The sequence below is a fragment of the Puntigrus tetrazona genome, chromosome 17 (assembly GCF_018831695.1).
Source record: "Puntigrus tetrazona isolate hp1 chromosome 17, ASM1883169v1, whole genome shotgun sequence".
Classification (NCBI taxonomy): domain Eukaryota; kingdom Metazoa; phylum Chordata; class Actinopteri; order Cypriniformes; family Cyprinidae; genus Puntigrus; species Puntigrus tetrazona.
Genome location: NC_056715.1, coordinates 1,520,785 through 1,538,643, shown reverse-complemented (window position 1 = coordinate 1,538,643; position 17,859 = coordinate 1,520,785). Strand labels below are relative to the sequence as shown.

The 17,859-nt window shown below is 37.8% G+C and overlaps 1 protein-coding gene across 3 annotated transcripts; it reads left to right on the top strand.

Annotated features, from left to right (window-relative positions):
- Positions 1-123: 123 nt before the first annotated feature.
- On the top strand, positions 124-17,795 carry grm1b (glutamate receptor, metabotropic 1b). Of its 3 annotated transcripts, none has more exons than XM_043263598.1 (10): positions 124-211; positions 1,063-1,883; positions 3,139-3,388; positions 5,286-5,521; positions 6,220-6,228; positions 8,800-9,046; positions 9,388-9,556; positions 9,636-9,762; positions 12,616-13,546; positions 14,768-17,795. In XM_043263598.1, the coding sequence occupies exons 2-10, from the start codon at positions 1,163-1,165 to the stop codon at positions 15,591-15,593; spliced, it is 3,516 nt and encodes a 1,171-aa protein (XP_043119533.1). In that variant the 5' UTR covers positions 124-211; positions 1,063-1,162; the 3' UTR covers positions 15,594-17,795. The 3 variants fall into 3 exon arrangements, with proteins under 3 accessions (XP_043119533.1, XP_043119536.1, XP_043119534.1); XM_043263601.1 differs by having other exon boundaries at positions 14,803-15,054; XM_043263599.1 differs by lacking the exon at positions 6,220-6,228.
- Positions 17,796-17,859: the final 64 nt, after the last annotated feature.

Genomic DNA, 17,859 nt, shown 5'->3' with positions numbered 1-17,859 from the left:
AGATTAGTCACAATAATACACGCTACGTGGCTAAATGTGATATACAGTATTTCTGATACACTTCGGTATTTGTGTGTCTTGCGTGTAGTGTGTGAGCCGTGATGATAAAGGAGGAGGTTCCTGCGCTCATGCTGGAGGATGAAAACAGGAGGCTCAGTTTGTGCTTCAGCAGCTCAGGAGAGAGATGTGACGACACGCGCTGTGATTTCAGGTGAGAATGAGCTGATTAAATGAGCGCTGAATGCATGGCACAGATATAATACATCAGCCGGATCACTAAGATAGAGCTTTCTTAGAAGATATTGAATATATATATATATATATATATATATATATATATATATATATATATATTCACATCGACTGGACACATGGAGCATTTCTAGAAACTTACTTTTCTGTTAGTTGTTTCAATGTCTGTTTTGATTCAGAAATGTCCACTGAAGATAACTAGGATGATTTGCATTTGTATTGTCTGTCAATATCAAATATTGTTTTTATATATATATATATATATATATCAGAATTTGTCTACAGATGTGGCCCAGGTCCAAATAAGCTTTCCATTGATGTATGGTTTGTTAAGATACTAAAATACTTCACTACAAGTATTTGATAATCTGGCATCTGAGGGTTGCAAAAAAATGCAGATATTGAAAAAAAATCACCTCTACGGTTGTCCAAATGAAATTTTTAGCAATGCATATTACTAATCAAAAATTATGTTATGAAATATCTATTGTAAGAATTTTAAAACATCTTCACGGAACATTATCTTTAATATCCTAATGATTTTTGTTATGAAAGAAAATGGATAATTTTGACCCATGCAATATATTGTTGGCTCCAGCTGCAAATATAGCTGTGCTTTTTTGACTTTTGTTTTCGTGGTCCAGGGTCACAAATAATCTGTGAGCGTGAGCTGCTGTTTCATAATGATGAATGCAGTGCAAACTCAATTCAATTTAATCTACTGGCATGAATTACAAAAGAACAAACCATAAGTTTGTTCCATCTGTAGGTGCTGCTAGAATGTGATTCATTCTCATCTTTATACCGCAGGGAAGCCGTTCGGATGATGATGGCTGGACAGGAACGCAACAAATATCTTTGTCTCTTACCAGCAAGATGGAGCTGATTTTACCGGAAGACATCTGAGACCATGAGGATGATGATGTTGAGAATGAACTTCCTCATTATTTTGTGTCTCTCGCTCATATTGTTTTGTACCCGTCCAATCTCATCGGCTGATGTTCATCAGAGGTCAGTGGTTCCCAGAGCAGCCTCCCGGTCCGTGGCAAGGATGGACGGCGATATCATCATCGGCGCTCTGTTTTCCGTCCATCATCAACCCGCGGCAGAGAAGGTCGCGGAAAGAAAGTGCGGGGAGATCAGGGAGCAGTACGGGATCCAAAGAGTGGAGGCGATGTTTTATACGCTAGACAGAATAAACGCCGATCCAAACCTTCTTCCCAACATCACTCTGGGTTGTGAGATCCGGGACTCCTGCTGGCACTCATCGGTGGCTTTGGAACAGAGTATCGAGTTCATAAGAGACTCGCTTATCTCCATCCGGGATGAGAAGGAAGGGCAGAAGTGGTGCGTTGAAGGAAATCCTTCCGCTCAACCGCCGTCCACCAAAAAGCCCATTGCTGGCGTGATTGGACCTGGATCCAGTTCAGTGGCCATTCAAGTTCAGAACCTGCTGCAGCTGTTCAACATCCCTCAGATCGCATACTCGGCTACAAGCATCGATCTGAGCGACAAAACCCTCTATAAGTACTTCCTCAGGGTCGTGCCCTCCGACACGCTTCAGGCCAGAGCTCTCCTGGATATCGTTAAGCGCTACAACTGGACGTATGTGTCAGCGGTTCACACTGAGGGTGAGTTACGGCTCTTTTACCGCTCAGGAGATGTTCTCAAGCATCTCAGACGGTTCTCTTAAAATGCATTACATAGGAAAAAAAGCACACGTAGCTCAACATACGCAGATTACATCTGAATTTTATGAGCAATGTTTGAGGTCCTAGATAGATTTTTAACTCGTTATTGCAAAACAGGGAACAGTTCGATATTATTGAGATTTTTTTTACTCAGGAGAAACAGGAGATATTAATGAGGAATCTCCATTTAGTCTCAGCGGTGTCCGCAAGAAACAGATCAGGTTTTAAGTATTATGATTTGTGATTTTTCCTTTTCTACGCAATCAATTCTTTCTTAAATATCGAGCTGACTTTCAAAATTAGCCCGCATCGCATTTAAAATAACACGTTCGGGACGGTGAAGTGAAATCGGACCGGAAGAACCAAATCCGAATGTCACCTGAAATCCTTAAAATGGTTAAACAATGACGATTGTCTTTGAACTGAGACTTTTTAATCACTTTATCGTTATCAAGAGATTGATGTCGGTCTCATATCGCATCACATTATTCCAAATACGACCCAATCTGTGATTAAAAATTAATGCTGTAATCTTCTTAACAGCATTCGAAAGCACAATCAGGGTCACAGAGCTCTCAAATCATTCAATGAAACAAATATCTGTGTCATCGGCTGCAGTTCAGTCGTTCATTTAGAAACAAGTCCAATGTCGTATACACACGAGAGCCATTTCATGTAATGTTTCTAGAAATACTTATTCGGATGGGTAATACCTAGAATACTGAAAAGGTTTAATTCAGTATTACATGGATATTTCAAGAAAAAGAGCCAGCTCTTACATTCTGAATGGGCAACTGCCTGTTTAGCATAAAGAGTGTATAACAATCTGAACAGGTCTGTTTTATTTATATTTATTTAACTTTTTTGCAAGAATATTAAGGTAGGATATGACACCTATTATGGGTTATAAAAGCTTCATATTTTGTTTTGGGGGTCCTCAATATGGCTGACATGCATGCAAGGTCAAAAACACTTCCATTTTCCTATAATATGCATTTATTTTTCACCTTATCGAGTTAAAGACTTCGATTTCATTTAAAGCAGTGTTTGCGAGCTTTTAAAAGCAGTGCCTAGCGGCCAAACAGCAGAGGAGCTCTGAACGCACAGTTAAGTTGCCAAACTCATTGCACTAAGCCGGATCGAGGCGTTTAGAGACTATTATTTAGATGCTCTCGTGTTGGATGTCATTCCTAAGGGAACTACGGTGAGAGCGGAATGGAGGCCTTTAAGGAACTGGCGTCTCAGGAGGGTTTGTGCATCGCCCATTCTGACAAGATCTACAGCAATGCTGGGGAGAAGCACTTTGACCGGCTGCTGAGGAAGCTGCGAGAGCGTCTGCCCAAAGCTCGCGTGGTGGTGTGTTTCTGCGAGGGGATGACCGTTCGAGGTCTCCTCATGGCCATGAGACGTCTTGGTGTAGCCGGAGAATTCCTCCTCATCGGCAGGTGACTGTTCATTTTTAATTTAATGAAATACGACACTTCAGGGACGCCGGGGACATTTAGAGGCATTAAAGCATAATCCTTGATGGTTTCCTAAAGCATCAAATGATCACGATTTCCTGATGCTGCAGGTTTCTATTAACATGATGGCCGACTGCCTCTTCAGTTTTTTTCAGTAGAACCCTCTCATGTTGGTGTAAAGTATTTTATACCTCTGTCTTGACGCCAAAGCGGTCTCTATGGACGGAAAAGAGGAACATCATTTGGACAAGGTTGCTTTATTCTGGGTCAAGGAGACTGTTTTAAAGGAGGCTAATTCAAAGCTATATACTTTGGTAACTTACTGAAAGAAATAATAGTCGCACCAGGCTGATTTTTTAACAGTGTGCGCACAGACACAATTAAAGTGACTTAGAATGATATATTTGAGATGAATTTGGTCAATTATATTTGTAACAAAATGTATATTCGTATTCAGAATAGTGAAACTGTAAAATTAGCTGTAAATATTTAGATTATAAAAATACTACTGAGTTAAAAAAAATTCTAACTAAAGAAATGTAGTACTTGGAATTGAAATATTTAAAATCGCATAAGTTCCAAATGTATAAAAGTAAGGTCAAAGGTCAAGCCTGTGTGTTCCACAAAAAGTACTACTGACAAATTTTAGTATTTATGTATATTCAACAGAATACATTTATACAATCTTGATTATGTAACAACAGAAGCTGTTTTAAAGTCTTATTAAACTGTACAGCAAAATTAGTAATGGGCATTGATTAAATGCATCAAAAATAAAATGCTTTTTGCACATAATGTATGTGTGTGTGTATCTATAAATAATATAAATGTATTATGCATCTATAAATACACAAACATACACGTATATATATAAGAAAAATATGTTTTGTTTATATATTAAATTACTTTATACATATTATAAATTATATGCATATAAACGTAACACATGTAAATATTTTCAAAATACTGTTTCTTTACATATACAGTACATAATAAATATACACAGCACACATGCATATATTGCATAAACAAAAACTTTTATTTTGAATGCAATTAATCGCGATTAATTGTTGCCCAGTTCTATAGAAATTACAAGTCAACTAATTTGTTTCCTGATATCCCATGAACAAAAACCTGCCTCTCTTTTCATTCACAAAGTAGTTCTGGCAAAGTGTATGAAAACTATTAAAAGCTCTTTTAATCCTAAAGCAATCAAAAATGTTTCTCTATATTTATATGTTTCTCTATACCTCTTAAAGTGAACATCCATTACCGTTTTTCTTAATCTAATCTTCTTAAAAGAATTTAAAAGCTATCAACGAATCATTAAAAAGAAAATTCATCGGCTGACACGCAAAAGTAAAATAAAAGTTGAACGTACACTTGATTGTGGTGAGCTGTAATCACTCACAATGCTTGTCAGCTGCTCGAAATCTGTGAAATATGAAGTGTCAACTAATAATAGTCATTTTTTGGCGTGCTGCCGGGAAGATGCTGAGAGGCAGATGGTGCCGATGATGCCATGACCGCAGAAAGACACCTTTATTATGAGCTCAAACAACACACGTTCAAGCAGTGATGGACTGGGACTGAAAAAAAACCAGCCTGGGATCTTGCTTTTGCATAGCTCATGTAAATAGCACCTTATTAATTACATTTGATCTTGAATGTCGGAGTAGATTATATCAATCAGCTGGCAGGCATCATCCCTTAATGATGAACCATCTCACAAGTGTTGAGCACGCCGAGTCTGTTCTTTAGCCTGTGCTAAAGTGGGTCAGTGCTTCAGTCTTATTCAGGCATTGCAGGTGAGAGATTGAAGAGGAAGCTGGTGGTAATTAGGTGACTAATTAGACACTCTGTGACCCGTTTCCTTCAGTGACGGCTGGGCGGACAGGGATGAGGTCGTGGAGGGCTACGAGCAGGAGGCTGTGGGCGGCATCACCATGAAGCTACAGACGGAGGAGGTCACGTCTTTCGATGACTATTACCTGAAGTTGCGGCTCAACACTAACAATAGAAACCCCTGGTTTGCTGAATTCTGGCAGTATCGTTTCCAGTGCCGCCTCTCGGGACATCCACAAGAAAACACGAATTATAAGAAAAACTGCTCAGGTACGAGGAGAGAGAGGCTGTATGTGGGTCATTCCTAGTATACAGCACCATCACAATAACCGTGTTTTATTTTATATTTAAAAACCCAAATAAGGGAACACAGAGAATTCATTACTTCAGGCGAATGTTGAAAATAAATTAAAATCAGCTAAATGTCTCAGGTCACGCAAGTTGTAGATGAGTTTGTTTCTTCATCAAATCTGATTCGGGAATTTAACATTTCATCACCTGCTCGCCAATAGATCCTCTGCAGTGAATGGGTGCCGTCAGAACAACTGATAAAACCAAGGCAAAAATCCACAGCACTCCAGTTAATCGACATCTTGTGAAGGAAAAAGCATTTCTAACGTCATGCCAGCTAAAATTGCGAGCGCTTTCATCTGAATCGGGAACATTTCTAAACAAATATTTCCATATGAGAGGTTAACGAAGGATGGGAGGGGTGTTATTTTGGGTTAGCTCAAATGTAAGTGGGAGCAATAGATTTTAAGGATTATTAAATGTTTTGTGGCAATAGTTACTTGCCATGCAAAAAATCCCTAAAATTAGAGTTCGAAGGTTATGGCACAACAGGAATGACCCATTCTGCATGCTAGCTATTATTTACCAAAAACAGAAGCAAATGAAACACGTTGGGTTTATAATATCATATTTTTGCTCTTTTTGTATCTCTGAAACCTTCTCTGCTGACTGAAAAGGTGATCTAGGTAAATTGACTCTTTTTATGGCACATTTCTTTTTGGCTGGGTTGATATTTAACATCAGCTGAAGCACTGTTTTGAGGCAACACTCAGTAAGCACGTTGTCAAATGACACCTGACTTTATTTTCTGCATTTGCGGCGCCACATTTAGTTTCACAAAGCAATACATTTATGTTTTAGCTGGTTAGATGCTTCAAAACTTTGGACTTTTTTCACGAGTCATATAAAAATAATTCCAGTGCAGCATGCCGGTCACTTTACTATAGGATCTACATTTATGCTGTTTTCATGTTGTTTGTCTATATATATATATATATATATATATATATATATATATATATATATATATATATATATATATATATATATATATATATATTATTTATTTTTTTTTTTTACAGCATTGCTTTGCTATATCATTTTTTTATTTTTCATTTTTATTAGTTTTAGGCAAGAGGTGAACTTAATGCACTGTTCATTTGAACTTTTTGAAATGTGAACATAAACAGAGAATGACAACTGTCGCAAATAATCAAACAGAGAAATAGTCATAGTCTGCTGTTCTGTTATTATTTCTTTGTCTAGAACTCCAAGATGGTAAGTGAATATTTTTCTGAAGAGCTAACGTGGAGGCACTTCACTTCAGCAATATAGATAGAGGTCGACTGATATAATACAGCCGTATGATTAAAAAAAAATGCTGTGTGACTCTGTCTTATAAATGCGTATTATTAGATATGTGAGTTTTCTATTGTCAGTAAGGTCACAATGCAGCCCTGAATATCGGTTGACCTCTAATATATGAAGTTATTGGGATGTTTTTTTTCCCCCCAAAAAGAAATAAGCATCTATAAGGGCACTTCTGTTTGAACTCTATATCCCAATAACAGCTAGATTTATCATGCCAGTTGGCTTTGCTGCATGTTCCTGTGGGGAACTCTTTTAAGCTCCAAACAGTTTTAGTTGCTTGTGCTAATGTGAATCAGAGCCTTCAAAGAGAAGAAATTAAGAGGTCACGCTTCTTATTTCTATAGATTCGGCTCCACTTACATGCATCAGCTAAACATGCACAACTGACAAAAAAAAAAAAAGTGATTATATGATTGTATCGATGTCATACTGTGACTATGGTGAAAATGTTTTTAATTTTGACAAAAATAACAGCAACCAGACACGTTATAATATTGTGTCGCATTGTAAATAAGGTAAACAAGGTCATAGTAAATTATATGGTGAATATTTATTACATTTAAAATAATTTGAGCTAGGCAGCACATTATTCTTTTATTGTTTGTTCTTCAATTTTGTGATGAGATGATATTTGGGCGGAGATATCATAGCACAGTATCATATCCTTACTTAAGCCTCCAGTCCTGATTATTTCACTTTGCATGTGAATAAAACGTTGACGTACCAAATAAAAGATGTCGTTTTTGAACATAAATGATCTAATAGAGAGCCAGGGGATTAGAAGCACAGAGAAATCCTTGGAATTTGCCTCCGTTATTAATAAAACATGTATTTAATGTTTCAGTTTTTCTCAAAGTGTCACTGTTATATTATGGTTTGTGCCCATCCCAAAAAATCAGGGATTGACAAGCATGCCTAGGTTTTAGCTTTCGCCGGTTGCTTGCTGCAATGCGCTTTAATTTACAGATATAATGCGAGAGCCATGTTACGATGAGCATTATGTATTTTTTATCTTTGAAATACTGTACATTTATCAGCTGTGGTGCCTGATACTGCTTCCTGCTGGCTTGTTACAGATCACCGGATAACGAGCTGATAGGGTGTCCTTTGACATTGCCCGTTCCTTTGAATTACCAGTTTTTTTTTCCCTCCATTGTCAGCCACATTTACTTTGATTCATTAGGGAGACGGGCAAGAATGAGAACATGGATGAATAATTAATTTCCTTGCTCAATTAATAATAATGTCACCATCATGTCCATTACTAATTAAATGCAGAGTTGGGTTACATAAATGGTTTGCTTCGCCATGGCAACTACATTTCGTTTGATCTTCTGTTTTAATGCTGCTGTCTTTTGATTCACTGTCCAATAGAAAATGACAGAACTTGCTGTCCTGTCGCCTGTGGCTTAGGAATAATGATGTCTTTGGACACCCTATAGTTCCCTTTCAAGTGCTCAAAAATGACTTTAAAATGGGGTCTGGAAATATGATGGCTGAACCCTTACAGTGGGGATTTTCATTGTGATTTTCATTCCAGTAAAAGCCTTTTAGTTGCAAAATGTGGAACTTTTCAGAATTTGCTGGTATTGCTGAATGATTTACTGCAGTCAACATGAAATCGAAATTGACCCTGTTTACTTTCTTAGTGCATGTTTCTTACTGTCAATGATTCATTAGTGCACATACTCTAAAGGATACTTCATCGCCTATATAAAAGACTAACATCATTTAGGGCATGTAGGATGTTGGATAATGTCAAACAGCTCTTTAGATCAATAAGGAAGTAAAATGGGTTGCAAATGTTGTTTCATGTTGACTAAAACACACAGGTTGCCTTGCAGGGATGTTCTAACAATTACTTTTTGGTTTGCTGATTCTCACAGGTTACGAAAGCCTAGAGGACAACTATGTCCAGGACAGTAAGATGGGCTTTGTCATTAATGCCATCTATGCCATGGCACACGGCCTTCATGATATGCACGAGTATTTGTGTCCTGGTCACGTGGGACTTTGTGAAGCCATGGACCCCATTGATGGCAGCAAACTGCTGGACTTTCTCCTCAAGACCTCGTTTAGTGGTGTGTCTGGAGAAGATGTGTGGTTCGATGAAAACGGGGACTCGCCAGGCAGGTCAGTCTTACTTACTGGCCTACATAAATCTATGTTTTATGCACTAAATGAATAACACAAAAATAGCTATTAATTAATTTTTAAATCACCATGGAGCATGCTTCCAATAAGCCCAGTGGCCTGACTTCAGCAAACACTTATTTGCAGACATTACTGGATGTTTTGTCCATAATTTAATGTTTTTGAGTCAAGTGCATTTATTCCAAAGAAAATTGGGTCGCAACTTATTTGCTGTTGTTTAATGCTTAGGTTTAGAGGTTTGTTTAAATCACTAACTCTAACTATGAGCGATGATAATAGTTGTATTGTAGATTAATTTGCTTTTCTCTGTTTTTTTAAAGGTATGACATTATGAACCTGCAGTTGGTGGAGCCTGGCGTTTACGACTATATAAACGTTGGCTCTTGGCATGAAGGCATTTTAAGCATCGATGATAATATGATCCAGATGAACCTTAGTGAGATGGTCCGATCTGTCTGCAGTGAGCCCTGCTCCAAAGGAGAGATCAAGGTCAGTTTGCATTTATCAGTTTTGCAAAAAATCTATTTCTTCTTAAAAACAAGGTAAAAAGGGTAACGTGTGTTCACAGGTGATAAGAAAGGGGGAAGTGAGCTGTTGTTGGATCTGTACGGCATGTAAGGACAATGAATATGTCCAGGATGAGTTCACCTGCAAAGCCTGTGAGCTGGGATGGTGGCCGGACAAAGAGCTTCAAGGTACTTCACTTTTTTTAAACTTCGAACTTGACTGTAAACCTGGAGAATGCAGGTGAAAGCATTATGATATCAGCTTAAATATTCAATAAATGAAAACTATGAAAAAGTGTAACGCTAACATAAATGTGATTTGTTTTTATTTCAAGTATCAACAGTTTTTCCTAAAATTCCTCGGGAGAAATGACAATAGAAATGATACTTGATATAAAGTCAAAGTATAGACCTGTAAAATTAATTTGCATTGTACTGCTCAATTCTTTGAAGAGAAATGTTCTGAAAAACGTACTGAGATCCTACATTTTGGTTGGCTTTGGGATTTTCCTTTATTGAGGTTGAGATCTTTTCTGAAGCTTTCACACTGTAGCTGTCTAGGGGGAACAACTGACAACTAAAGGGAAAACGTGGCATAATAAACATTTTTAAATTTGAAATGTATTTGTAAAGCTAAATATTCAAAGATATAACTCGTCTATAACTTTTAAAACCCAGTGTCACCCTTTATGCCAGACATAAATGGCACCTCAAACTGAATGGCTTGTCAAGAAGAAGTGTGATATTATTTTTTTTAAGCAATCAGACATGCTATTTTTTATATGAGAATATAATTACTGTGGCGACTTTGCACGGACATGCACAATCTGTTTTCTGACAATTTGAAAATCTTGTTAATGATTTTCCTACATAGCTTGAATCACTTTAATTGGTTTTGAAGCCATAAGAATCAATGCATGATAGATGCGTCATCATACAGCCATGCAGAATCCCGTTCTCCAAGTCGTACTTTACTGATTTGGCTTTTTAAAAGACCTTCACTGTCCTATTTTCAAAAGGTTTCCCATGACACCTGAAGGCCATTTATCATTTTTACAGATTGCTTGCACCGTACAACTTATCGCCGGTGACAGCCCTACTTCACTGCCTACTTCTCTGGCCTATTTTCATACACTATGATGGTCAATGTCAGTGCAGCAGCCTAGAGTGTCCTAGCAATGTATTTTTCATCAGTTCACTGTAGTAAAGCTCCGGTCTATGCTACTGGCGTAATGCACAGATTCACTGTATCTCAAGAATAACACATGTGGCATGGGACAAATACAGATTACATATGTGTATTTCTAGAAACAAATCGCTGTCCTTTAGCTCTCCTTGAGTTTTATCGTTGGTAGAAGTGTCTGGCTCTCGTGAATACTGGTGTTGGTAATGAGGAAGCATTGGTTTCCTCTCTTCTGCTGCAGTCTCTCAAGTCTCCTTTGGCTTGGTTCTTTCTTACGGCCGGTCCCTCAGTGGAAGGGCTGTTTATTTATAGGTGAGCTGGAAACCTACTTTAGTACTTGGTGCATAAGCGAGCCGGTCACACTCAGATGGCCAGTCCTACAAAAACACAAAGCAATGTGAAGTTTATGCTTTTACCATTTTTAATGCATATATTTAACAGCGCGTGCTTTGATCTCAACCCCCTGTTGACCTCAGAGAGTTTTTGCTTGTTAATAGAAGCATTCGTTCATGAAGTCTCACACCCTCTGACTATAGAAATGAGTCCACAGTGTGTTTTGATGGCATGTGGTGTTCAGAATTCACAGTGGTTACTTACTGCCCCATGTGTTTAAATAAATAAATCAATAAAAACAAGCTGTTTCCAGGGCGTTACTATGCAGTTGTTTGAGTGGGTTTTGGTGCATCTTAAGCAGTTGCTTGGTGGTTGCTTTCTAGCAAAAAAAAGAAAAAAAAAAGAAAACATTAATAGAAATCATTCAAAATGTTTTTGTCTGGTTGCCAAGATGTGGTTTTCAAAGTATTTAATGTGTTTTTGTGTGTTGCTCTGTGGTTTCTAGGATGTTTAATGTGATTACTTACTGTAGCATGAAAAAAAGGTACTTCCAGGGTATTGCCCTTAATTATACTTATTTGTCTAAATCAACAGAACTCTTTATTTTTTTAGAATTTTGTGGGTTGATACATTGCTATGTGGTTGCTCACTGTTCCATGTAAAACCAAAAGTTGTTACCAGGGTGTTTCTATGTAGTAGTTATGAATGCTGGGATGTTAGCTACCTAATGGTCCAAATCAAATGGTCAAATAGTCTCATTCCAAACTTTTATGTGGCTAGGATCGTGCTATTTGATTGCTTTTTTGAGTGTTTTTGTACATTGTACATTTTGTTGCTAGGGTTTTGCTAAGTGGTTACTTACCGGTCCAAATAAGTAAATAAATAAAATCGCTTGTTGCCTAGGTGTTTCTTCTTAGTGCGCTTGCATGGGTTTTAGTGTTTCTCTGCCAAGTTGCCAGGTTTGTTGGTTGTTTCCAGAGTGTTGCTATGCAGTTGCTTTAAGTATTCTTAGTGTGTTGCTGTGTAGTCGATAGGTTGTTCAGAGGTTACTTATTGACTCTTGGTTTTTTGAGTAATTGCTATGCAGTTGCTCTAAATGGATTTTGGTTTAAAGTAATTAGTAGGTATTAGTGTTCAAATGACTGTTTCTTAATAGAGCTAAAACATCCCTAAAATTTTGGAGTCGTTTCAAAGGAGTTTCTATGCAGTTGCTCAGAATGTTTTGAGGGGTTTTTGATGCATTGCTTTACCATATCTAGGGTGCTCAGTGTAGTTGTTAGTGCTGTAGGTGCTTGCTTACTGTCCCATGTCAAAGAGTCCCTTTGATATTCTGATCAGTAATTTTGGGTTTGCTATCTCCCAGATAAAAAAGTCTGATGCTTAGAAAATGATTTGCACAGCATTAATAGCACATCTGAAAAAGAATAATAGAGATGCTTTCCTTAGCAAACACTGCTTTTAATAACTAATGCATCGTGTTCATAGTCTGGCATATGATCTAATCTTTCTTATTCTTGTCTCTTCAGTCTGTGAACCCCTTCCCTTGCGCTACCTGGAGTGGGGTCATCCTGAATCCATCGCTGCTGTCGTCTTTTCATGTCTGGGCATCCTAGTGACCAGTTTCGTCACCTTCGTCTTCATACTGTACCGAGACACGCCGGTCGTCAAGTCCTCCAGCCGTGAACTCTGCTATATCATCTTGGCTGGCATCTTCCTGGGTTACATTTGCCCCTTCACTCTCATCGCACGTCCCACCATAGCCTCGTGTTACTTGCAGCGCCTCCTCGTGGGGCTCTCGGCGTCCATGTGCTACTCGGCTCTCGTCACCAAGACCAACCGCATCGCTCGAATTCTGGCCGGCAGCAAGAAGAAAATATGCACGCGCAAACCACGCTTCATGAGCGCTTGGGCTCAAGTGGTGATCGCGTTCATCCTCATCAGCGTGCAACTGACTTTAGAGGTCACACTGATCATTTTGGAGCCACCGGAGCCCATTAAATCGTACCCAAGTATTCGAGAAGTTTTTCTAATATGCAACACCAGTAATTTGGGCATGGTTGCGCCATTGGGCTACAACGGCCTGCTCATTCTCAGCTGCACCTATTATGCGTTTAAAACTCGCAACGTCCCTGCCAACTTCAATGAGGCCAAGTACATCGCTTTCACCATGTACACTACCTGCATTATCTGGTTGGCCTTTGTGCCGATCTACTTCGGCTCCAACTACAAGATCATCACCACATCGTTCTCCGTGAGCCTCAGCGTGACGGTGGCTCTCGGCTGCATGTTCACGCCAAAAATGTACATAATCATCGCCAAGCCAGAGAGGAACGTACGAAGTGCATTTACCACCTCCGACGTGGTGCGCATGCATGTAGGAGATGGAAAAATTGCTTGTAGGAGCAACAGCCTGCTAAACATGTTCAAACGCAAGAAGAACGCATCTGGAAATGCCAAGTAAGTAGCACAGCTGTGTTAGCGCAGTCTCTCTCCGTCCTGCTGCGATAGAGCCCATGGGTCCAGTCCTGTTATTCCTGCTTCTCTCTGGATCTTAAGATCATGCCATTTTCAGGAGCTTCTTCAATTAACAGCTGTCTCAGACATCTTGTAATTTGCAGGTCAACTGCAATTAAAACCTGCACACCCGGGGCGTCTGAGCAGCACGGCTGGGAGAGACTGTGGGACTATAGTAGCTTTAAATGTATGTAATGGCAAAGAGCAAGAATTATTACTATTCCACTACCACTTACTGAGTAGTTGCTGGTCGGTAGGATTGTGTGTATTCGATAATGGTCGAAATTTGTCAAGAGATTTTGCTATCATATTACACCAGTAGACACAGGAAGCATAAAGTCCAAGATCTTTGTGCCTAGATGTTATTTGGTTGTGATTGTTGCATAATATATGTACATGTATATCGGCTGTCTTGCAATGGCTCTGGTCAAAATTTAGAGCTGCAACTATTTTTGCATAGTCTCAATAACTTCCAGATAAAATGTGCAAATTATAGAATGAGCTGAAAATACTTTTATTTGTAATGTACGTTGAGATATAAAGTGTGGTCCAAAAGTTTGAGAGCACTAATAGAAATGCTTTGATTTTGCTGTGTTTAATGTCATATTTCAATATATTAATATATTACATTAAATATGTTAATGTGTTATTATGTATTTGCATTTATGTAGTATTATTTAATATATATATATATATATATATATATATATATATATATATATTTATATATTTTTTTTTTTTTTTTTTTTTTTTTTTCAAATAAAACATATCTTTTCAAAATGTTGGAGTAAAAAGTTGACAGCAGCACTGGAGCTGAAAATCATGTTCTTTGGCTTGATTTGAGATATTGAGGTTGAGGTTTAGTGGAATAAAATCTGGCTCTCGTTACAATCATTATACTGCAGCATCATTTTCAATTGACTTTTGGACCTCACTGTAAACTGTTACTTTAATATAAAGTTGCTTACAGTACAGTGTGATTAAGATCTTGGGTCATATTAGGATGATCTGCAAAAATAAATTTTCTTACGTATACGCCAAATATCTGAATAATAATATTCAGTATATTTTTTTCACAATTTTTTACACGAACCAGAAATGTTGTTCTTGTGTTCACCTTTCTCGGTTCCTGTGAAATAACAGCCGTCTTTATTTTGTTCATAGTTCTAATGGAAAGTCTGTGTCATGGTCTGAACCAGGTTCAAGACATCCTCCGAAAGGGGAACACATGTGGCACAGACTGTCTGTACATGTGAAGAGGCAGGAAGCCGGATCCAATCAGACGGCTGTCATCAAACCCTTAACTAATACCTACAATAATCCCGGCATGGAGTTTTCCGATTTAAGCACCAAGACTCTGTATAATGTAGCCGAGGAGGACGAGGGCGACCCGATCAGATACAATCCCTCGGGCAGCCCTCCTCTGATGGCTCTCAGGCAGTCGCCTGTCAGCAAGCCTATGAAGGAAGCGGGCGCCGATATGACGTTTTACACTCCCGAGCAACACGTGCCACAAAAAAACAGCGTTCTCCCTCAACATTGTATTGCGGATCAAGAGGTGCTCAATTTCAGTTCAAACATGCCCGATCTGGATGAGATCATTAGCCTGCCTGAGCCGGGCGATGGGGTGATTTCGCCACTTCAGCCCCAAATATTGCACCCGCATCCGATTTTGCCCATGCAGCTGGGTGCGTACCCGGACGAACCCTCCTCCCCTTTGGAAGAGGTTGAAAACGAGCAGTTCGGGCTTCTTCACGGCTACATGTATGACAATGCACAGATCCACGACGAGGAGGAGTTGGTGCAGATTAAAATGGCAATGGAGGACTCTGTGGCCCTCATGCCACCTTCTCCATTTCGGGATTCGCTCGGCTCGGGCAGCCCCGTTCCCAACTCCCCTGTGTCCGAGTCTATCTTATGCACGCCGCCGAGCGTGACGTACGCCTCCGTCATTCTCAGAGACTATAAGCAAAGCTCATCAACACTTTGAAATTTATTTTAGGAGATCATGTCAGCTCCAGCTTTGTGAAATAATAGCTACTGTGCTAGTTTGTGCAATAATTTGACTGTAAGTCGCCTGCACTGGAGAGCTTTAATATTATATATGTTGATTTAAAGAGAGATTATGGAAGTGAATGTATGTTGAGCATGGTCCAAAATTAAGAGTTGCCAAGTGCAAAATGCGAATACAATTTTCCCATCTTTCACAGTTCAACACGGACATGGAAGCTTGTGTACCATCCACTTATTTTAGTAGTTAGTGAATATTGATTTTTATTATACTGTTTTAATTATTTATTTTTTTTGTAGTAGTTTTTTTGTCCATTTTTTCTTGAAATATTTCAATTTCAGTTATTTAACTTTTTTATGTTTTTTTATTTTTTACTTGTAGATAACGGAAATGAACAATATAACAAAATAATGTTTAATGGCTGAAAAATATTTTTAGTAATTTCACCTGCAATTGGCAGGTGTGGCAAAAATGATATATGTAATTAATATTAATATTTGCAATTTGTATTAATTTAATACTTTCATTTTAATTTTAGTTAGTTTCATTTTACCATATTATCAATAGAGTTAATTTTGTGTTTTGTCATTTTTATTTATTTAATTGCCTATATAATTTTTATTGATTATTTAATTTTGAGTTAAATTAGTACTTTAAGTTAAACAAAAAGAAAAGTAGATGTTGTTTGTTTTTTAATAGTTTATTGCCTAGCTATTCTTTATTCATTTATTTATTTAATGCTTCTGTTTTTCTTTTCCATTACCAATAATAACCCTGAAATGAACATTTCAGCATCCTATAATTTTTCTCAATTCACCCGCAATAGGCAGGTGTGGCAAAAAAGTTAATTTTGGACCTTGATGTCAGTGCCAGATTGTGTAAAAGCAGGAACCAAATGTGTAGGTGCCCTTTGATTTGTGTCACTATCACTTGCTTTAGTGTGGAAGCAGTAGTTGACATGAAACCAACACCAGTCATTGTAATGCTGTATATTCTGAGCTCATAATAGATCAAACGACCATCGTAGCAAAAAACGAAGATTTAGGAATTCAAACAATGTCCAGCAACTCTATCAGCGACTATTTCATGTCTTTAAGGTGTTTTATACAATCATAACTTTTATAAACTGCATTTTAAAAGTCTATATTAAAATAAACGTGACCATCAAACAGATTTAGGTCTAGTTAAAGCATCGACTCACGCAGCATATGTATGCAGTAAACTACAATAAGTGTAGACAACAAATGCCTAGTAAAATTTGTTAGCACAATGTAGCAAACATTCAGTAGTTTCTAAGTGCCAATGTCAAAACCAACTGTATTTTATTGTTTTTATGTACTTTTTGTATAGTCCGTGTGTTTAAAGTACAATAGGAAGTGTGTATATTATGTTTCTTCTATTTATGTGTGATTGTTTTTAATAATGAAGAAAATGTAAATATATATATATTTCTGGATTTAAATGGTCATAACATAAAATTAGAGTTTGTGTTATTACATGTACTTTTCATTAGACATTAACGTCTGTATTTGGTAACTTCTCTTAAATGTTGGTTAAATGTTTTCATATCAGCTCGAAATGCTTATATGCTTTATAAAGTCAATGTGTTTATGAATATTAAAGATCCCCTAATGTTTAGCAGGGCCACCGACGGCAGTTTCACCAGAATGTACCACAATGTAGACAGTTATATCTTCTTGTTATGACCATTTAAGTCCTATATGACATGAGGGTTACTAAATTATTCTGGGATTTTAAGCAATTATTGTATACAGGTAATTTGTAGATGATATCCGAAATGATTAGGCTGTAAGTTTTCTTTTTCTTTTTTTCTGTTGCAGTGCAATATATGTTGTCAGATTGCATATATAGTCTTGAAACTATACTTTAGCTTTAAGAAAGCATTTGTGCAATTATATTTTTTAAATCGTTGTATGAGCCTAGGTGTAGCTATCTTAAGATAAACCACATGTTTATTACATTTACTTCTGCTGTATTTGTCAGGAATTGCTGAGCTTATCATTTTAGCGGGCATGTTTTATTAGGTTTATGATAAATATTGTATATTTTGTAAATAAGCTCTCAGGGTTGTTGCTGCAGTAGGTGTTTAGTTAATAATTTCCCGAAATGTGACCCGTTATTGCTTTCATATGACCATGTTAAAGAACTGTCTTCAACACCTGTGTGTCTCACTGTCACTTTATGCACACTGTGCGCCTGAAACGCTCCAAATGGATGAGCTTTG

Excerpts from the sequence above, each read along its gene's own strand:
- grm1b (XM_043263598.1), top strand. The coding sequence starts at position 1,163 with ATGAGGATGATGATGTTGAGAATGAACTTCCTCATTATTTTGTGTCTC. Across the intron at positions 9,047-9,387 it reads AACGGGGACTCGCCAGGCAG|GTATGACATTATGAACCTGC; the intron begins GTCAGTCTTACT and ends GTTTTTTTAAAG. Across the intron at positions 9,557-9,635 it reads GCTCCAAAGGAGAGATCAAG|GTGATAAGAAAGGGGGAAGT; the intron begins GTCAGTTTGCAT and ends GTGTGTTCACAG.